This window comes from Pituophis catenifer, unplaced genomic scaffold, assembly GCF_029215685.1.
Source record: "Pituophis catenifer annectens isolate HBS135680 unplaced genomic scaffold, rPitCat1.0.hap2 SCAF_12, whole genome shotgun sequence".
Taxonomy (NCBI): Eukaryota; Metazoa; Chordata; class Lepidosauria; order Squamata; family Colubridae; genus Pituophis; species Pituophis catenifer.
The window spans coordinates 20955017-20976854 of record NW_027256892.1 but is presented as its reverse complement, the minus strand read 5'-3'; the positions used below and the strand labels follow the sequence as shown (position 1 = coordinate 20976854).

Here is a 21838-nt window from a genome sequence, read left to right as displayed (position 1 = left end):
ACTAAACTTCATCCATGCACAATCAAAGTAACCTCACAGCTCTACCCTATGCAGGGATCCTCACCATCAACATTAGCACAAAAATTGTCCAGAATGGCAACTTTATATATGAAAAACATTCTCAGCAAAGTTATATGCAATAACATTAGTACAAACCGATTTTAAGTATTTACAATGTGTTTTTGCGGGAGACCTGTTTGTTAAAAGAGATTCCACTGGTGCATTTTTGAGACCCAAAAGACTCCTAATTCTCTGGAAAGCGTTTCTATAACCAACATAACGAAGTCGATTTTGAAAGCGTTGGCGTCCGTTACAAATTTAACCGGGATTAATTGACCCAACTTCGGTGGAAGGAATTTTTAATGGACTCATCCCGTGCCACTAACAGTCCTTCCTAAGAATCTGAAATTCATCACCCCCTGTTCCTTAAACAAATACGTTACAATACAAATACGTTACTGAGCCTTGCCAACTCTGGCACAGATGGAGGGTTTGTAGCACAAATCATGCCACCTTAAATTGCCAACCTGTTTGGGTTCCTATGGACAAATCTCTGCAGCTATACAATTGGCACTTCAAACCTTGGAAGAATCTTCCCCATAGGCCAGGGGTCAGCAACCTGCAGCTCTGGAGCCGCATGTGGCTCTTTTTATCCCTCTGCTGCAGCTCCCTGTTGCTGGTCGGCTCCACAATTGATAGGGCTTTTGGTTAGGACAGGTAGAGGAAAAAGGATGCCGTGCTAGGAGGGAACTCAATGGTGGGGGAACCGACTTCGAGTCAGCAGAGGAAAAAGGAGGAGACTATGATGGAGGAACCAGATCTCCGGTCGGCTCCAGAATTGAACGGGGGCTTCTGGTTAGGACCTTTGTGGCTCTTTGAGTGTTTAAGGTTGCCGACCCCTGCCATAGGCGATGAATAATTTTGCCGAGCAGTCCCCATCCTCTTCACTGCCAAACAATCATGTGTGACAACAGGCATCTTAACTCACCGCTGACCTTCTGGGATCTTAAATTCTCTAGCAATAGATAACTCTTCTAACATATTCTGCCACTCTTTATCATATTCCGCATTGAGTGGAGCTCAAGACCTGAGAGCAAAATGGGAAGATCACACTGCGGCTCAAGTTGAGTTGACCACCTCAACTTCATCCTGGCCCAAAAGACCGTGCCTAGACGCCCTGATCCTGCTTAGTCAACAAATTTTTGAAAGTCTACGGAGAATCGAAATTCCTTGAACCTGCTCTCTAGCATTCAGCACTTACAGTTTTGCAAAGAGGATGGTCCAACTGTTAGATTAAGTCTTCTTGGACTTCTAACTTGCTTCTAGTGGTCAACCATACCTGTTAATCCAGGTTAGGAGTGTAACAGTGTAGATCAGGGATGTCCAAACATGGCCACTTTAAGACTTGTGGACTTCAACTCCCAGAATTCCCTAGCCAGTCATGCTGCCTGGAGAATTCTGGGAGTTGAAGTCCACAAGCCTTAAAATGGCCAAGATTGGACACCTCTGGTGTAGACTTATCCCAGAGACAAGAGGTATTGATTCTTCGTTCTCCACTAAATATTCTTCATTCTCCACTAAATATTCTTCGTTCTCCACTAAATATTCAAGGATTTTCTTCTTTCTTTTGGGTGTCAGAGAGGCAGCCTTGGAAAAGGGTTAGTGAACACACTAAGGCAGAAGGGAAAGCCATTTTGATCCAGAAGGCAACCTTAAAAGTTGACAGGGAGAAAGAAAACATTTTGGCAGTGGATAAAACACCTTGCTTTGGTCGAATGCCGAGGTAGCCACGGTTAAAAATCAAACCAAGTTTGCTGGATTGGGGCACCTTGTGAAAGCTCCCCTCCCCTTAATTTTAGTGCCACTTTACCCTTGGAATTTAAAACTGTTGAATAGAAACGAAATGCACCAATGACTTCTCAACTTCCTTAAAAAAGAGAGAGAGAGAGAGAAAGCAAACGATCCAGTGTGTTGGATATTCTAAGGCAGATTAATACAGAAGGTCAACCAACCCAGTCCTACATCTTCGTAGGTAATAAACAAAATAATACTGTCTCCGTTCAGAATTAAGACTATGAACCTGGAGGCTGAAAAAGTCATCCCTAAAAAATAGCCTGTGTTTTGGGGGAAGGAAAAAGACATTTTTTTCCATCACAGCAAATCATATGAAACCTTGTTGTAGAACAGGGAATATCCAAGCGTGGCAACTTTTAAGATCTGTGGACTTCAACTCCCAGAATTCCCCAGCCAGCCATGCATGCATGGACAGCTGGCTGGGGAATTCTGGGAGTTGAGGTCCACAGGTCTTAAAAGTTGCCAAGGTTAAATACTCCTGCTGTAGATCAGAGAAGGCTACGGCTGCTGTGGGAATTGCTAGAAGTTGCTTGCTTGCTTATCAGCCAGATAAGTTGGCAGCTCCAATGCTTGCCCGAACAGAAAAATTAGAGAGAGAATTGCAGATTTAACTACACTCCATTCCCTCATTCCTCTTTTTCATCAATGGACAAGATAAGCATTTTCACCAGTGGGATGTTCGAAAAGGGAGACGAGGCATAAGGTCAGAGTCTCCTCCAGTTTTGGCTGGCTAAATTACGGACCTTCATTTGAAAACCGCTGTACGGTTTCCCCTTCCCAAGGCCTAAAGCGCCCATCCCAGATTTAGAACTCAGTAACTTTGGAGCACCCCTCAAATGATTTTGGGGGGTTTTCTCTTTTGGGCATCTTGTCGTATCTCAAACTCCCTTCCACTTGACAAAATAATTCAAAACACATTCAATGCCTTCCCTTTATGCTCTTTCTACTACTACCGTGTTTCCCCGAAAATAAGCCCTCTCCCGAAAATAAGCCCTCCCTGAAAATATTTAAACGTATGTGCAGCCGGTCCCCGCTATTTCCTCTGGTTAGGGAGACAGAGCTGGAAATCAGGTAAGACGGCAAGAGGTGCCCCGTCTTGCTCCACGCACCCAAAAATAATAAGACTTCCCTGAAAATAAGGCCAAGCGCTTATTTCGGGGTTCAAAAAAAATATAAGACAGGGTCTTATTTCCGGGGAAACACAGTAGTTGGGCATCGATCGTGCCCATATTTTTCTGCAGAGGGGAAAGTAAATCTTCAATTACCTACCCCATGAAAAGAAATAAGTGTTTTGCCACGCTGCACTTTCGGTTAATACTGATACGGTTGTTATCAGTACCGGAAAGCGTGAATTGGAAACCTTGTAAAATTCACTACGTTATTACAATTAACACCGTTTGGCCTACCAACCTATTTACATTTTAAATTAAAAACAAAAAAGGACTTTAAAAAAAAAAAGTAATCCAAATACATCTTTGCCAAAAAAAAAAAAAAAAACAACCCCAACAAAAAAGAGAGAAAAATAATTAGACTGCAGAATTCTACAAACGAAAGAAGAAGAACAATAGAAAAAAAAAAAATTCAGTCTTCGGTCCCGGGAACCAGATCGAAAAGTCAGAAGAGTTGGCTTTTTTGTTGCGGTGTCGCTGTCTGTCTGTTGATGTTGTTATTGTTGTCTGTTGTTGCTTAGCAATCCGAAGAGATGCTCGCCACGCGGAACCCGGCCTGCCAAAGGCCAGATCGAAGCCTGCCTAAAGTAGACGAGAGCGATGAGAAAGGGATGGGGGGGGTGCAGAAGTTCAGAAGTTGGCGATGTTACGTTCGTGGAAGCGTAGAAGAGGCAGCTTCTTGCAACCTTGGGAGTGATTCCCCGGAGGTTTTTAATCGAAGCAATTTTTCTCCCGCCAAAGATTGAAGAGATGCTGTCCTCGGTCTCCTGCCTCCCCCGGAGAGAGACCTGTGGGGTTGGCAACGGTCGCTTCTGAAGTGGAAGACGGCAGTTTTGGCAGTTAAAAAAGCCGGGGTTTGACTTTGGCAACAACCCCCCAAAAAAAAAATTTGTTTGTTCATTTTAAATAAAACAAAAACCAACCACGAGCCCATTTCGCCCGCGTGCCTGTATAAATGGTTTAGAAAGGAGTAAAAAGAGACACGGTGTACACACACACGTCGACGATGGCACCCTGAAGGGAGGGGAAGGTATACCTGCCCTCTTGCTCTCGCCGCCGGGCCAAAATCCAAATGTCTCTGCCGTTTCATATCACAAAGGAGGATTTGTGTCTAAAGTCACCCTGTATAAAAAGACACGGCACAGCATGTTAAAGGAGGGGGGGAGGAGGGGAAGTTTGCATTGGTGCGTACCTCCCTCCTCTGCTTTACCCAAATGACCGCATTTTTCAGAGTATAAGATGCACCAGAGTATAAGATGCACCTTAAGTTTTTGGGGAGGAAAATAAGACAAAAGCTGATTGGCAGGTGGATCGGCCTCCCGGGAATACCCCCAATCAGCTGTTCCCAGAGGTGAATTTTAGCAACAGGTTCCTTAGTTGTGAGCTCCGTGCCTTGCTTTTTTTGTTTGCTTTTTTTTTCTGCCTCTGAAACTCTGTTTCAGAAAAAAAAAATTCTGCCTCTGAAAGCCTCCGAAACAGAGCTTCAGGAAAAAAAAGCCTCTGAAGCTCTGTTTGGGGGCTTCTTTTCTGAAGCTCTGTTTGGAGGCTTCTTTTCTGAAGCTCTGTTTGGAGGCTTTTTTTCCTGAAGCTCCGTTTGGAGGCTTTTTTTTCTGGAGCTCTGTTTGGAGGCTTTTTTTTTCCTGAAGCTTCGTTTCTGATGCTTTTTTCAGCCTCTGAAACCTCCGTTTGAGAAGTTGGGCAGGGCTACATTCGGAGTATAAGACATACCCAGATTTTCACCCTCTTTTTTGGGGAAAAAAGGTACGTCTTATACTCCGAAAAATACGGTAAACCAAACTCTTCTGGAATGAAAAAAGAGTTCAAGAGCTGTCGCCCAACAACGGCCAACAGATATAGCTCGCTTGGCCGATGGCCCAAGGAGGCTAAGGGTTCGGGTTTTTTTCCAGCATCTGCAGGATTTGCAAAGAATTTTGGTAAAACTTTGGCTGGGTTGACCCATTGAGTCAGGCCTTCCGAAATAGATTTGATTTTAAGTCTTAACGTTTTGTGTGAAAACTCAAGCGCCGCATTTTTTAAATTGCAAGAGTTCAATCGAGCCACTTCTCTTTGAGCTCGTTCGCTTCCTTGAAGAAGTTTTATTACCCAGCTAGGTAACACCATCAGTGCTAGAAGGAAGTGGGGTGTGTGGAGTGGAAAAGGAGGGGGGAGGAAGAGGAGGATTGTGGGATCTTTGGTACTCTCTGAGCTTGTTTTCTTGCAGATGTTTCATGACCCAGTTAGGTAACATCATCAGTGCTAGAAGGGACTTGTATATAAACAGAGAGCAAACCCCCCCACTCTTTTTTTAGTACTGATAATGTTACCTAGTCGGGTCATGAAAAGTCTGCAAGAAGACAACCAAGCTCAGAGAGCACCAACGACCCCAAAATTCAACCCTGAGCTATAAATATTCCCTTCCGTTGATAACCTCGTCTTTATTTGGGTATCTACGGTTAAGCAAACTAAGCCACATAGACCAATGTTTGAACCGAACCACGGTCTTTCCCTTGTTCCTTCCTTAGGCACTCCTAGAATTCTACTTCCCTTGGACTCGGAACAGAGGTGGGGTTTTAATTAGCAATCTTGAATAGGAATAGTGGATCCATCATGAATCTTCCCGGAAAAGCTGCATCCTTAATTAAGCTGAGCAATGCTTTGGATCTGATTTCCAAAAGGTATTTTGGAGAAGGGGAGACATGAATGCAGCAACTGTCTGCCACTTGTTAAAGCAGCTGCATCCCCTGCCTATTTTTTTTTTTTATTTTATTTTTTTTTGAGAATTACAGAGAGGTCCTTCAGCAGAAACAGAGACACAAGCGCAGCATGCTTCAAAACACAATTTGGAAATCAAATCCGAAGTCCTACCCAACATTTACCCCCCAAAGGAACGAAATTGTGTTATCTGGTAACGTTGCTATGCTCTGGCATAGCTCTTCATCTATTTTTCTTGGGATGGGGAGGAGAAGACAGTCATTGCCCATTGGTCTAAGAAGATTCCCCCCTTACCTCCTCATCTGTGTGAATATAGTTCACGCCTTCTGGCTTCGTTGGAGTCTTGTAGCTGGGAAGGGAAGGCAATGTTTAGTTGGACCCCATCAGTTAAAGAAAACAACTGTATCTCCTCCTTTGTAGGAGAAGGACAGGCATAGCCAAGTGGGGGTGGAGTGAAGAGAGGAATCAGCCTAGAGTCCTTACGTTCCCACAAATAGTCTAAACCCAACCCCTTTTGAATTCTGTTAACTTGCATCTAGCGCCAATGTCGTGCTGGCCATTAGTTGATAGATTCTTATGTATAGATAGATCTGCACAGGGGTGAAATCCTGCAGGTTCTGAAGAACTGGTAGCAGAAATTTTGAGCAGTTCGGAGAACTGGTAGTGGAAATTTTGAGCTGTTTGGAGAACCGGTAGTGGAAATTTTGAGCTGTTTGGAGAACCGGTAGAGGAAATTTTGAGCTGTTCGGAGAACCGGTAGCAGAAATTTTGAGCTGTTCGGAGAACCGTCAAATGCCATCTCTGGCTGGCCCCAGAGTGGGGTGGGAATGGAAATTTTGCAATATCCTTCCCCCAGGAGTGGGGAGGAAATGGGGATTTTGCAGTATCCTTCCCCTGCCACGCCCACCAAGTCACGCCTACCAAGCAACACCACGCCCACCAAACCACGCCCACAGAACCAAATTGTATTTCACCACTGGATCTGTACCTACAACCGCTTTATCATTTAGTAAAAAGTAACTCTTTGCAGTTTAATAAGGCATGGTTTCCCCTCTCCCAATAAGGATCAGTTGAATTCCATGACATAAACCAGAGGTATCCTTGGCAACTTTAAGACCTGTGGACTTCAACTCCCAGAATTCGCTAGCTAGGGAATTCTGGGAGTTGAAGTCCACAAGTCTTAAAGTTGCCAAGGTTAGACACCCCTGATCTAAACAATTCCTTTCAACTTTGGTTCTATTGTGTTAAAAATAATTGCAAAACTCCCTTTATTTATTTATTGAATTTATTGAATTTATTTATTGAATTTATTTATTGAATTTGATGGACATGAACAAAATATGTGTAGTCAAGGTAAAAATCGTATCAAAGATGTGTCAGAATATTCATGGCTGGGAAGACATGGTAACAAGGTCAGCCAATGAATAGGCATAGCAACTGGGTCAGCCAATGAGGACTATTTGGAAACAGAAACTTAAGCTAGAAGTCTGGGCGTGGCTTAGCTGTGCTGAGCTCTGATTCTGTGCTGAGAACTAAACAAGTCTGGTCTTGTCTGTCTGCTGAATTGAAACTGAAAGTAGTTTTGTTTGCTGTACTCTGCTTGTGTTTTGCTTGTAACTGCTACCACGTTGGAAGAGTCTGCTGTTGGTATTGTACATTTATTCACGTGTTATTATGTATATAAAGAGAAGTTAATGAATCCTGCAGAATCAGTTATCTGTGTGTGCTTTCTGGATTTGATTTTTGCAATGAACTCGAACAAGATGTACATGAAATATGTAAAAATGTGCAGGATGTACATAAAATACGCCAAGGACCTCCAGACGAATTTGCTAAAAGGCCCAATTTCAGATGTGGTCCGCCACATTTGAAATTCATTGAATTAACACTGAAATCAAGATTTCCTCCATGTGATTTTGGGGGTTCTCCTGTGCTGAACCCAAAAGTGATTTTTTTTTCAAGAGGCAACTGGATTTTCTGGTTTTTCTTTGAAGATGTTTCGCTTCTCATCTGAGAAGCTTCTTCAGCTCTGACTGGATGGTGGGGAACGGAAGGATTTATACGCCTTGCAGACAGCTGGTCATTTGCGTTCTTTTCAGGGAGTTGTTGAGGCCACTTGGAGGTTTGTTTGCATCCTCAGGGTCACCTGAGTGGGTGTGGAGCCTTCTTGGAACTGCTGAAAGGACTGTGTTGTAGATTGGAGATAGGTGATGTCGCATCCCTCCCCCTCTTTTGAGAGAGGGCTGTTCAATTTTGTCATAGATGGCTTCTTCGATAAGCCTCCAGATGGCCTCAACAACTCTCTAAAAAGATACAAACGACCAACTGTCTGCAAGGAGTATAAATCCTTCCATTCCCCACCATCCAGTCAGAGTTGAAGAAGCTTCTTGGATGAGAAGCGAAAAGTCTTCAAAAGAAAAACCAGAAAATCCAGTTGCCACTTGAAAAAAAAAAAAGCATTCTTGACGTGGATGATGGAGAATCTTCAGACTTCTGTGCTGAAGTTACAAAGACAATCCGAAAAGGGAAATCCTTGCAATTTCAGTTTTTCCCGAGAGAAGACGGAAGGTCACAGAGAACCACCAGCTTCGACGCCTGAGTCAGCTGAATAATTTTAAAAAAAGAACGGTTATCGCTTTTCGCTGGGGTTGGCATGCTTTTTCCTCTTCCTGGCGTGTTATTTCCTGTTAGGGCTAATTCTGAACGCATCTGTTGCTTTGGATTTGGGACTTAAAGCTGCTGGTTCAACAGATACGTCTCATTTCCTTTCAGCCAACAGAGAGCTCTAAGGAAAGAGGAAATTTTCTTGCCCAATGCCAATAAATTCAGATTGATTGGTTGGTTGATTGATTGAACCTGGCCTAAAGTGACATGGTCAAGATTTTTTCTCGGCTCTCTATCATCCTCCCTAAACTGGCTGTTTAGGTTGATTGATTGATTGATTCGTTCATTCATTCATTCATTCTTTTGCAAGGGCCAACATTTAAATCTGACCCAGTGCTGAAATCCAATTTTTTTTACTACCGGTTCTGTGGGCGTGGCTAGGTGGGCGTGGCAGGGGAAGGATACTGCAAAACTCCCATTCCCACCCCACTACATGGGAAGGATACTGCAAAATCCCCATTCCCTTCCCACTCCTGGGGGAAGGATATTGCAATATCCGCATTCCCACCCCACTCCAGGGGAAGGTTACTGCAAAATCCCCATTCCCACCCCACTACAGGGGAAGGATACTGCAAAATCCGCATTCCCTCCCCACTCCTGGGGGAAGGATACTGCAAAATCCCCATTCCCACCCCACTCCAGGGGAAGGATACTGCAAAATCCGCATTCCCTCCCCACTCCTGGGGGAAGGATACTGCAAAATCCCCATTCCCACCCCACTCCAGGGGAAGGATACTGCAAAATCCGCATTCCCTCCCCACTCCTGGGGGAAGGATACTGCAAAATCCCCATTCCCACCCCACTCTGGGACCATCCAGAGGTGGTATTTGCTAGTTCTCCGAACTGCTTAAAATTTCCGCTACCGGTTCTCCAGAACCTCTCAGAACCTGCTGGATTTCACCCCGTTCTAACCCAACATTGCTAAAGTGACATAAAAATCCTGGTCAAGATTTTTTCTCGGCTCTCTGTCATCCTTCCTAAACTCACTTTTTTTCATTAATTCATTAATTCATTAATTCATTAATTCATTAATTAATTCTTTTGCAAGGGCCAACATTTAAACCTGTTCCAATTCTGCTAAAGTGACATAAAAACCCTGGTCAAGATTTTTTCTCGGTGCTGTCACCATATACAATATCAGCTTTGTTTCACCCAGCGTAAAACCCTTAACTATACCCAATAAGAACAATTGTGGAGATTATTGATAGGCCAATATTGGAAAAATGATGCTACGCCCACTGTTGAAGAATGGACTTTGAAGATGGCCAATTTTGCAGAGATGGCGAAGATTTCAGCATATCTAAAAGATCGGACTCAAGAGACTTATGTATAGGAGTGGAAGAAGAATGAAAGCTATTGCTTAACGCATTGTAAGCCGCCCTGAGTCTCCGGAGAAGGGCGGCATATAAATCAAATTAAAAAAAAAAAAAAAGTGGATAGATTATGTACAGAATAAATATCAAACTAGGAAATATCAGATAGCTTTTAGCTGAATGTATTATATAGGGATAGAATAATTGAATGTTATTTACGAAGAAATGAATAGCACACAGGGGGTGGAATAGTTAGGGGTTATAGTATTATAAAATGTGATTTGGATTTGGATTTCATCTTGAGGAAGTCATGGGGGGAGGGGAGGGTTAGGGAGGGTTTGGGGGGGGGAAACCGAGGGGAAAATGTATTTGTAAAACTTTTTAAATAAATAAATAAAAAAAGATTTTTTCTCGGCTCTCTATCATTCTTCCTAAACTCGCTTTCATTCATTCATTCATTCATTCATTCATTCATTCATTCATTCTTTTGCAAGTGCCAACATTTAAACCTGTTCCAATTCTGCTAAAGTGACATAAAAACCCTGGTCAAGAATTGTTCTCGTTTCTCTAAAACGCAGGATTAATGACATCCAATCCTGTTTCTTTTGGCACCTTTCCAGACTGAATTTCTTTCTCTAAAAGTTGCATTTCTAGTCACTTCCAGTACAGCATCCAGTGCTTTTCTACCAAAGGAGGATGGAAAAAAGAAAAAAAAGAAAAAAAAACTTGTTCAGGAAGGGAAGATTTCCGAGCGACACACTCAATGTTTTTGGAGTGCTTCTGTTTATAACATGATTTGCCAGTGGCCATGTTTCTTCGTTTTCCTTCTTATTATGAGTAGCACAAAAGAAATATTATACCCTGCCATGTGCGCACGTATTTCCTTTTTGTTCACAAGCCCAGCGCTCGACAATTATGTTGTACCTGTTTCCATTTTGTTTGTTGTGGACAAAGAAACCGTTTCTGTAGGCACAGCAGATTCCCACTGTTGTAAGAGACAGAACAGCCAGCACCACCAATACTCCGATCACAATCCCAACAATATTAAGGTCGTCTGCAGAAGGAAAAGGAGCATCAGATGACATGTCCCCGTTTCCTAAGTGCCCTACTACGCCAGAGGATTCTGCCTTCAGGGTCCCGACTACCAAGCGGAGCATCTATCGCCAACAGAAAATCTTAGCCACCCAAAGTCATTGGATATGTGATGGGTGGGAAAGGAAAGAAGGGAAAGGTAGAGGGAGGGGGAGGGGGAGGGAAGGAAGGGGGAAATGAAATGGAGAGGAGGGGAGGGGAAGGGAGGAGAGGGGAAGGGAAGGGGAAGGGAGGGAAGGAATGGAAAGGAGGCAGAGAGGGAAAGAGAAAGAAAGAAAAAAAGAAAGAAAGAAAGAGAGAGAGAGAGAGAAGAAAGAAAGAAAGAAAGAAAGAAAGAAAGAAAGAAAGAAAGAAAGAAAGAAAGAAAGGAAGGAAGGAAGGAAGGAAGGAAGGAAGGAAGGAAGGAAGGAAGGAAGAAAGAAAGGAAGGGGAGGGAGGGAGGTAAGGAGGAAAGAAAGAAAAAAGAAAGAATAAAAGAAAGTCAGAAAGAGAAAAAGGAAGGAACGAAGGAAGGAAAGAAAGGGAAGGGAGGTAAGGAGGAAAGAATGAAAAAAGAAAGATAATAAAAGAAAGTCAGAAAGAGAAAAAGGAAGGAAGGAAGGAAGGAAGGAAGGAAGGAAGGAAGGAAGGAAGGAAGGAAGAAAGAAAGAAAGAAAGAAAGAAAGAAAGAAAGGTAAATAAATAAATAAATTTGGGCTGTTTACTATAGGCTTGTTCAGCCATTCCTTGATTGGGGTATTATTTACTTGATTGTTGGTCTGATATTAATCTTGGAATTAGTCTATGCCCATCTGGGGGATGACTGTTGGTGGGGAGGTGTTTTGGTCTATGTGTTCCCTTTTTCGCTTGCTGATTGTCCCTTCTGCATCCTATGTAGGTATTGTTTCTGTCCCCGTGGCTAATTTGTCAGAGTGCCAGGCCTCTAGATAATTCCCTAGCATTTTTTTTTTTTTTGGACTTGGCTTGTATCTACGATGATCACTTTCCCAGTTGTAACTATGGCTACGTTTGTCCATACATTGGGGAAACTAAAAAGCTTTCCATCGTGTCTTCTGAATGCTAGCTGGTGTTCGTGGACGCAGTTCGTCTCATATAGCGGAGTTTTCTCTTACGCAGAGATGAGGCTGAGATAGGGAGGAGGAAGGAGAGTCGAAATGAAGGCGAGCGCGACAAGGCAGGAGAAGCAGGATGCTTCTCGCCTAACGACCGCAACTTGGGCTACCAAAACGGTCGTTGCTTGGTCACGCGAGGGACTGCTTCCCGGAGGGACGGAAATTCCAAACCCAATTCAGGTCGTACAGGTCGAGGACTACCGGTGAGCTGAACAGGACCCTGCCCGCCTCACTCTCTGACGCGAGAACGTTGCCCCTGCTACTCACAAACTTCCATTTCTATCCCCTCGCACCAGGCTTCTCCCACGACGTTCATGGCTCTGCAGTTGTAGCGACCCGTGTCTCCTTTGTGGACTTCTTCGAAGGCCTGTGCAGAGGAGAATCAGGGTGAGTGTTTCCTGCGCTTGGGAGAATTCGAGGTCCCTAACGGAAGCCCCCACCTGCAGGAAACCCTTGCCGTTCTGGATCACGGCTTGGGGGGAAGGAAGCGTGTGTTGCATATTTGCAAGCTTCCTGCCATTACAAAGAGAAAAAAAAAGAAGGAAGGAAGGGAAGCCCTGTTTGTAGAAAAAAGAAACAAAGGAAAGAACAGTTGAAGTCGAGATTTCTTTCTTCTTCTTTTTTCTTTATTGCCATGCTAGGTTTCCATATGTTTCCTACCAAGGGAGCCACCTCTATTTTTGATTCCGTGCTGTACGGAATTGAAAGCCTATTAAAAGTTGGGCTTTTGATTCACTGGACAGAATCATAGATATCAGCCAGTCCTGTCCATAATATTCTTCCCCGTCGGAATTGCAAAAGTTCTTTTATCACAGAGGTGGTATATAACATAACAGTTTATCAATAAAAGGAAAGGTAAAGGTTCCCCTCACACATATGTGCTAGTCGTTCCTGACTCTAGGGGGCGGTGCTCATCTCTGTTTCAAAGCCGAAGAGCCAGCGCTGTCCGAAGACGTCTCCGTGGTCATGTGGCCAGCATGACTAAATGCCAAAGGCGCACGGAACGCTGTTCCCTTCCCACCAAAGGTGGTCCCTATTTTTCTACTTGCATTTTTTACGTGCTTTCGAACTGCTAGGTTGGCAGAAGCTGGGACGAGTAACGGGAGCTCACCCCATTACACGACATTAGGGATTCGAACCACTGAACTGCCAACCTTTCGATCGACAAGCTCAGCGTTATTAGGACCAGCTGCCTGCAATTACTGTAGGGTTCGAATCTCGCCAAGGCTCAAGGTTCCATCCTTTCATCCTTTCTAAGGTAGGTGAAATGAGGACCCAGTTTGTGGGGGCAATAAGCTGACTTTGTATAAAATATACAAAAGAATGAAGGCTATTGCTGAGCACATTGTAAGCCGCCCTGAGTCTTCGGAGAAGGGCGGCATATAAATCAAATTTTAAAAAAAAGCGTCTTAGCCACTGAGCCACCACATCCCTTGAGCCACCGCGTCCCTAGTTTATCAATAGAGGAGACTATTAGTAGCTCAGGGTTGAAGGTCTCTGGGCTTGGTGGTTTTCTTGCAGGCGTTTTGCTGTCTGAATAGGTAACATCATCAATGCTAGAAGGGAGTGGAGGTGTGAAGTGGAGGAGAAGGAGGAGGAAGAGGAGGAGGAGGAAGAGGACAAAGAGAAGGAGGACAAGAAGGATAACAATGACTGTGGGATCCTTGGTGCTTTCTTGTTTTCTCGCAGACGTTTTATGACCCAACTAGGTAACATCATCAGTCCTAGAAGGGGATGGGTTTGATGTCTTTTTATATACTAGTGGTTTACCCTGTCAGTGTTGGTGGGAGAGGATAGGCAGAGCAAGTATATAAACAGAGAGCAAGCCCCACTCCCTTCTAGCACGGATGATGCTACCTACTTGGGCAGTGAAACTTTCGCAAGAAAACAAAGTTCAGAGAACACCAAGGACTCTACAGTCATTCTCCTCCTCCTCCTCCTCTCTACACACCCCATTCCTTTCTAGCACTGATCTCGCTACCTAGTCGGGCAATGAAACGTCTGCAAGGAAAAAACTAAGCTCAGAGAGCGCCAAAGGACCCCATATTAACAAAAACAAATACAAAAAAAACCATGTATGCCCTTCCCCCTGAATAGGGTGAATTGAAAAGTCATCTATATAAAGTGTTAATACCACTTTATAAGGCCTTGGTAAGGCCACACTTGGAATCCTGCATTCAGCTTTGGTCGCCACGATGAAAAAAAGATGTGGAGACTCTAGAAAGAGTGCAGAGAAGAGCAACAAAGATGATTAGGGGACTGGAGGCTAAAACATATGAAGAATGGTTGCTGGAACTGAGTATGTCTAGTTTAATGAAAAGAAGGACCAGGGGTGACATGATAGCAGTCTTCCAATATCTCAGGGGCTGCCCCAAAGAAGAGGGAGCCAAGCTATTCTCCAAAGCACCCGAGGGCAGGACAAGAAGCGATGATGGATGGAAACGAATTAAGGAGAGAAGCAACTTAGAACTAAGGAGAAATTTCCTGACAATTAGAACAATTAACCAGTGGAACAACTTGCCTCCAGAAGTTGTGAATGCTCCAACAATGGAAATTTTTAAGAAGATGTTGGATAATCATTTGTCTGAAGTGGTGTAGGGTTTCCTGCCTAACCAGGGGGTTGGACTAGAAGACTTCCAAGCTCTCTTCAGAGTTATCCTTCCTTCCTTCCTTCCTTCCCCATCACTGGGACCACCTCCAAGGTCCCTTCCAACTCTGTTATCCTTCCTTCCTTCCTTCCTTCCTTCCTTCCTTCCTTCCTTCCTTCCTTCCTTCCTTCCTTCCTTCCTCCCTTCCCTTCCCTTCCCTTCCCTTCCCTTCCCCTTCCCTTCCTTCCTTCCTTCCTTCCTTCCTTCCTTCCTTCCTTCCTTCCTTCCTTCCTTCCTTCCCCATCACTGGGACCACCTCTGTTATTCTATTTCTATTTCTATGTTTTCCAAATCCTTCTTCAAGTTAAGGACATCCCCCCCCTCCCCGCAACCTGCTTCCCCTTGTCCTCACCCCCGACTTACCAACATGCCAGTTTTGGGGTTCACTGTAAAGGAAGAATTCTGGAACTTAGTGCTGGCTTTGGAATCCAAGGGCAACGTCTCATCGTTACGGTACCAGCTGTAGGTAGGCTCTGGAAATCCTTCCTTCTCTTGGCAGTACAGGGTGGCTGGTTTCCCCACGGGGACGGAAGGGGGCACCCGACATTTGGGGGCCACCGGCTTCACTGCAGGGAAAATGGTAGAAGATGAGGTGCATCAGACGGAACGTGCCTGCATCACCCACTCTCTGGCTTAGTGTTCTCTGGCGTGGAACGGAGAGGATTACTGGTCGTCCTCGCTTTAATGTCCAGTCACACAGCAACCATTCGGAGTTACGACAGTGCCCAAAATGGCTGCTGCACGAGAGGTCATAAAAACCAGGTCCTGTCATGTAGATGCTTCATGTTCTGACCCAGCTCCCCAAACACGACAAACCCTCTGAAGTGAACTCAAAAGATTCCTTTATTAGGAGCGCCAGCAGCCCCGGGGAAAGTTTCTCTCTCACCGCAGGCTAACAAGTCCGTCTGGCTGGGAGATGGATAGTTGTCCGCCACATCTATTCATCTCTGCCCCCTGCCTTTTATCCTCAGAGCTAGGGTGGGGCTTTGCTAGCAGAGGTGGCTCTTCCATCCCAAGGACCGGCCCATAGATTTCCACTGCTCTCCTCTCCTCTGCCTTCTGTGCATCCACATGTCAGGCACGGGACCCAGCTGTTCCTCCTCCTCCTCCTCATCAGCCACCTCCAGACCTGGTAACTGCTGACTCTCCATCTGAGGGCTGACAGATGACCCAGGCTCTGCCTCTGTCTCTCTCTCTTCCATTCCCTCTTCTCCCTCAGAGCTCTCAGGTTGCCTTGATGCTGACCCTGACTCCCACGCCTCCTCCTCCTCCTCTGATTCAGCTGTTAGGAGGGGCCAGCGCCCGACAGGCCACAACACTTCAACTTGCAACTATTGTAACGCAGGACAGAAATTCTAGGCTCCTTTACAGTCATAACTCAAGGACCACTGTACTTCTGAGCCAGCTTTGGAAAAGGTCATTTGGGAAAAGTCAGAAAATCAACAGTATCAATACATGCTGTGGAATATGTAGAAGCAGATTTGTGCCTTTCATTTTTTGGGAGCTCCATCAAAGCTGCGTTATCTCACGCCGAGCGATGAACTCGAGATCATATCGAGATGGCCCTCAAAGCATGTGATCTAGTGGATTTATCACCTGCGAGGTGTGAGCGTCGGCCCCCAGGTTGCTAAGAAGCATGCTCCTCCCACGTTCAGCCTGCCAGACTTATCTGCACATCCCGTTAAACCATGGTTTAATGCAAGAGATACAAGCAGCGAGAAATGGGTGTCAGCCTTGCAATTAACATGCTACATTCTCCTATCTCCTCTATATAGCCGGGATCATCCAGGCAGCATTTAATTCCATTTTCTCCATCTTTGGACTGATCTGAGATTGTGGTTTGCAGCAAACTCCGATGGGCTCCAAAAACAGGTCAATGTCAAACCGTAGCTTTATTCTCAAGCTGGGTGAAAACAAGAGTTCATCACAAAGCCACAATCGCGGTTCCAGATCGGGGTGAAATCCTCTGAAATCTGCTACCAGTTCTGTGAGTCTGCTACCGAGTACGCGCTTCGCTTGAAGCTTTCCAAGTCTGCAAAGGTAAGTAGAACAGCGAGGGGAGGGGGGATCTGTTGTGCCACACGATTTAGATTAGCTAAAAAGCAGGAATTCCGACGATTCTAACTAATATAAATCGCACGTCACAGCTGATTGTCACCCAGCTGATTGTCGGAAATACCGGCTCACCGAACCGGTAGCGTTTTTTTAACTATCGGTTCGCCCGAACCGGTCCGAACCGGTAGCATTTCACCCCTGTTCCAGATGCCACCAAGGAGCAACGTTTGGAGAAAGCAGAGACACAATCCTGCCAAAATCTTTCAGGCGTACAGGACAGGACAGGATCTGGGTTGAAGGTCCTTTTGGCAGCTTCTCTCTGTTCATGCAGATCAACCCAACCATGATTTTAGTGGACACAGAACCACATTTCATACCTTCACGAAAATTTCCTATTCAACAGTCTGCAATCCCAGGGAAGAAAAACCAGAAGATAAATTACTCTCAGCCGGGGAAGATTAGAACGCTTTTCATACCAGGAGTGGAGTATTCATTATCACTCCTCATTCCTAGGCTGGAAGTTAAAGACATCCAACTGAACGGATAAAGGATTTACAGGACAAGCTTAGCTGTATAATATTAATCTCACGGGGCACCAGTTGGTCAAGTTATTAATCTGGTTCAGTCGGAAAAGCTACACAATACAAAGAACACACACAAACACACAATAGCTTTGGAAAGTCCATGAGTCCAGGTAAGGGGTGGGATCTACCTCCCCATCAGACCCTCTCAGTTGTTGGGGAGAGTCTGTTGCTGAAGAGCAGAGGGACATTGAGCACAACAGAAAGACCTGGATTTGCAGTGTGTAACTTAAGTTATCTGTCCTTTTTCTGAGGACCAGGTAACATTCTGGCGAGTACGAGTGTACACACAGATACAAACAAGGAAAAAAAGGGAAAGTAAGAAAGGAAAGTAAGGCCAAGATCTGGGGTGCTAATGAAGTATTTAATGACTGTAGTTCACCTCGTTAGAAGTCTGGTTTGTGGCTGGAACACACGTTATAGTCAAGATACTCTCCCCCCCCTTCTCTCTCTCTCTTTCACACACACACTTTTTTCTCTCTCTTTTTTCTCTCTCTCTCTTTCTCTCTTTCTTTTTTCTCACGTTCTCTCTTTTCCTTCCTCTTTCTTTCCCTTTTTTCTCTTTCTCTCTTCCTCTCTCTCTCTCTTTCTTTTTTCTCACTCTTTCTCTCTCTTCCTTCCTCTCTTTCTTTCCCTTTCTTTCTTTTTTCTTTCTCTCTTCCTCTGTCTCTTTTTTCTCTTTCTCTTTTTTTCTCTTTCTCTCTCTTCTTCTGTCTCTTTCTTTCTCTCCCTCTTTCTCTCCCTTTGTCTCTCTTTCTTTTTTCTTTCTTTCCCTTTCTGTTTCTTTTTTCTCTTTCTCTCTTTTTTCTTTCTCTTTTTCTTTCTTGTCTTTTTCTTTCTTTCTCTCCCTTTCTCTCCCTTTGTCTCTTTCTTTTTTCTCTTTCTTTCCCTTTCTCTTTTTTTTCTCTTTCTCTTTTTTCTTTCTTTTTCTTTCTTCTGTCTTTTTCTTTCTCTCCCTCTTTCTCTCCCTTTGTCTTTCTCTTTGTTTTTTCTCTTTCTTTCCCTTTCTCTTTTTTTCTCTTTCTCTCTTTTTTCTTTCTCTTTTTCTTTCTTCTGTCTCTTTCTTTATCTCCCTCTTTCTCTCCCTTTCTGTCTCTGTCTCTTTCTTTCTCTTTCTTTCTCTTTCTCTCTCCCTTTCTTTTTCTTTCTTCCTCTTTCTTTCCTTTTTCCTTTTTCCTCTTTTCTTTTCTTCTCTTGTCCATTTCTTCCTCTCTCTCTTTTTCTCTTTCTCTCTCTTCCTCTGTCTTTCTTTCTTTTTCTCTCCCTCTTTCTGTCTCTTCCTCTTTTTTCTCTTTTTCTCTCCCTTCTTTCCCTCTCTTTCTCTCTCTCTCTCTCTCTCATGCACACACACTTAAAAACTTGCTTTCCACACTGGATTCCTATACAAGGGACACAGGCATGGCCTATGAAGCTTAATCCAGGTTTATATCGTGAAACATACCGTGAACAGTGAGGTTAACGTTGATTTCTGCGACGAGATTGGCATCGTCGGGTGCTACGACCTCACACCGGTAGATCCCCTTGTCAGCCCGGGTGACGTTGTAAATGGTCAGGGACGTCCTGCTGCTGAGCTGGGCCCGGTTTGCCCATTCCCCTAAGGGTGGAGGAGAAGCAGAGGAGATGGGCAGCCTGAAGACCCCAGTAGACAGACAGTCCTCGACTTATGACCACAATCGAGCCCAACATTTCCACTGCTAAGGGAGACAGTTCTTCAGTGAGTTTTGCCCCGTTTTATGACCTCGTTTTGCCACACTGCGAATCGCTGCGACTGTTAAGATAGTCACACAATCGTTAAGTGAAATCTGGTTTCCCCATTGACTTCGCTCTTTGGAAGGTCACAAAAAAGGGGACCCCCGGGACTGCGACCGTCAGAAATACACAAACCAGTTGCCAATTTTGATCTCGTGACCACACACGAGGCTGCAGCGGTGGTGTGAAAAACGATCGTAAATCGCCTTTTTTTTTCAGGCCCGTCGTAACTTTGGATTGTCACTAAACAAATGGTTGCAAGTCTAGAACTACCTGTACTTTATTCAGTGATTGACTGAGTCAGCGTCTTCATTTCTAATACTCAGCAAAAACAACCCTCCATGGTTCCTGGATGTCCCTAACAAAGCTCGGGTGATTTTTTAGGCAGGAGTGGAGAAGAAACTCAGTACCAGGTTCCCACCAGCATCCTGTTGTGGCCCGCCAGCGGCCAGCAGAGCTGGTGGCAGATTGAGACAGTGAGGAGGTTGGGGAGGAACATGGGCCAGTCCTGGAGTCTGGGGAAGGCTCTGACGAGGGCTCTGCATCAGTGGCAGAGAGGGGGACACGGCCATCGGACAGTTATCAGCTGCCTTCAGAGTCGGATATCAGTGGGGCAGAAGAACAGCTGCAGCCTGTTCCTGTTGTGACCGAGGCCCACGTAGTGATTACCAAAAAATGCTTTGAAAAGCCTCTGACGATCCCAGCTGAGCTGCGCGATCATCAGAGGCTTTTTTTTTTTTTGCTTTTAAAAGCATTTTTTCATCGGAAGAGGTTGTATAGAAAAAATGCTTTTGAAAGTAAAAAAAAAAAGCCTCTGATGATCGTGCGGCTCAGCTGGGCATGGTGGGGGGGGGGCGCAGTGATTTTTGCTACTGGTTCTCCAAACCACCCGCCGCCATCGCTACCGGATCAGGCGATCCGGTCCGAACCAGGAGCATTTCACCCCTGAAATGAGGTCCTGATGCGCCAAAGAAAGACCCTCTCCAACAGCTTCCTACCTTGCACCTTGCCGTCAAAATACACGTAGGTTGTGCCTTGGCTGCCGATTTTCTTCCATTCGATTCGAGGGTTTGCTGTTTTGGTGGCAGTGATAATGCAGGACAGTTCAGCCTCTGCAAAGACACACACAAAAGATGTCACAAAGCGAAGGGGAGATAGATGGCAGGTCAAGACAGTATTTTAATATTTGTATTGTGTGTTTTTAATTTTGGCTGTTCACCGCACCGAGTCCTTCGGGAGAGGGGGCGGTATAAAAATTTAATAAATAAATAAATAAATAAATAAATACATAAATAAATAAATAAATAAGACAGAACAAGGTTGTGGCTCCCCGATGCAAGTGGATTTTTCAACCCCCGTGGCTTCCAGTTAACATGGCTGTGGGCTGGTAAAAAGGGTGCCAAGCCAGACACCGGCTAGGATACGGTTGTGCTCTTTTGCTCTCCCCTCACTTACGTCGAAATTCTTCCACCACCGGATTAATATTTTTAGAGATCAGGTCTATCGCCAGGACTCTGTAGCCTAGGAAGCAAACGAGAGGCAGGTTAAGAAACATGAAAGGCTTCTCAACGGTTAAACACGTTTAAACTAAATCAGGTCAGGTTGGAGCTAGGCTGGCCACGAGGCTCCATTTAATAGGAAATTAAGTGGAAAGTGTACTACCCGGTGATCGTTTTTGTCCTCACTAAATGTTCTTACTACAATTGGTGAGAACTGCATTGCTTTTGACAGGATATATGGCCATGGTGGCGCAGTAGTTAGAATGCAGCGCTGAAGACGATTTCCGCTGTTCGGCAGTTCGATGCCGTATCCCTTCCTCTCTGTTGAGAGAGGGCTGTTCAATATGGAATGGAATGGAATGGAATGGAATGGAATGGAATGGAATGGAATAGAATAGAATAGAATAGAATAATGACATAAGAATAGAATAGAATAGAATAGAATAGAATAGAATAGAATAGAATAGAATAGAATAGAATAGAATAGAATAGAATAATGAAATTACAATAGAATATATATTGGAATGAAGAATAGAATAGAATAGAATAGAATAGAATAGAATAGAATAGAATAGAATAGAATAGAATAGAATAGAATAATGAAATAAGAATAGAATAGAATAGAATAATGAAATTACAATAGAATATATATTGGAATGAAGAATAGAATAGAATAGAATAGAATAGAATAGAATAGAATAGAATAGAATAGAATAGAATAGAATAGAATAGATATTGGAATGAAGAATAGAGTAGAGTAGAGTAGAGTAGAGTAGAGTAGAGTAGAGTAGAATAGAATAGAATAGAATAGAATAGAATAGAATAGAATAGAATAGAATAGAATAGAATAGAATAGAATAGAATAGAATAGAATAGAATAGAATTCTTTATTGGCCAAGTATGATTGGACACAAAAGGAATTTGTCTTCGGTGCATAAGCTCTCAGTATACATAAAAAATACATTCATCAAGAATCACAAAATACAACACTTAGTGATAGTCATAGGATACGAAATAAGCAATCAAAATCACACTAGGAAATTAAATAAAACAATATAAATCTTAAAGATACAAACAACAAGGTTATAGTCATAAGTAGGAGGAGATAGGTAATAGGAAGGATGAGATGATGAATAGTAATACAGTTTTAGTAAATAGTTTGACAGTGTTGTAGGAATTAGTTGTTTAGCAGAGTGACGGCATGTGGGGAAAAAACTTTCCTTGTGTCCAGTTGTTTGGATTATTTGGACATGGCCTCTTGGACCCCTCTTTCAGACCAGCGATCCTCTCTGTCCGAAATATGGATTTTGTCGCCTTGCAAAAAGAGTGGCCTGTGTCTTTTAAACCATGGTTTCTGCACGATGAGCCAGCCCTGCCACAAGAGTTCTTC

At 44.0% G+C, this 21838-nt stretch overlaps 1 protein-coding gene across 1 annotated transcript in view; it reads right to left on the bottom strand.

The window, feature by feature from the left end:
- Nucleotides 1-3975: 3975 nt before the first annotated feature.
- JAM3 (junctional adhesion molecule 3) overlaps nt 3976-21838 on the bottom strand; it is a 50569-nt gene continuing 32706 nt past the window's right edge. Inside the window, exons 2-9 of the mRNA XM_070952320.1 lie at nt 20405-20470; nt 19948-20061; nt 18642-18794; nt 14928-15130; nt 12184-12283; nt 10637-10766; nt 6030-6084; nt 3976-4145 (exon numbers count right to left, since the gene is read on the bottom strand). Of these exons, the coding sequence (XP_070808421.1) occupies nt 4110-4145; nt 6030-6084; nt 10637-10766; nt 12184-12283; nt 14928-15130; nt 18642-18794; nt 19948-20061; nt 20405-20470 (857 nt within the window). The 3' untranslated portion in view covers nt 3976-4109. The remainder of the gene's footprint in view (nt 4146-6029; nt 6085-10636; nt 10767-12183; nt 12284-14927; nt 15131-18641; nt 18795-19947; nt 20062-20404; nt 20471-21838) is intronic.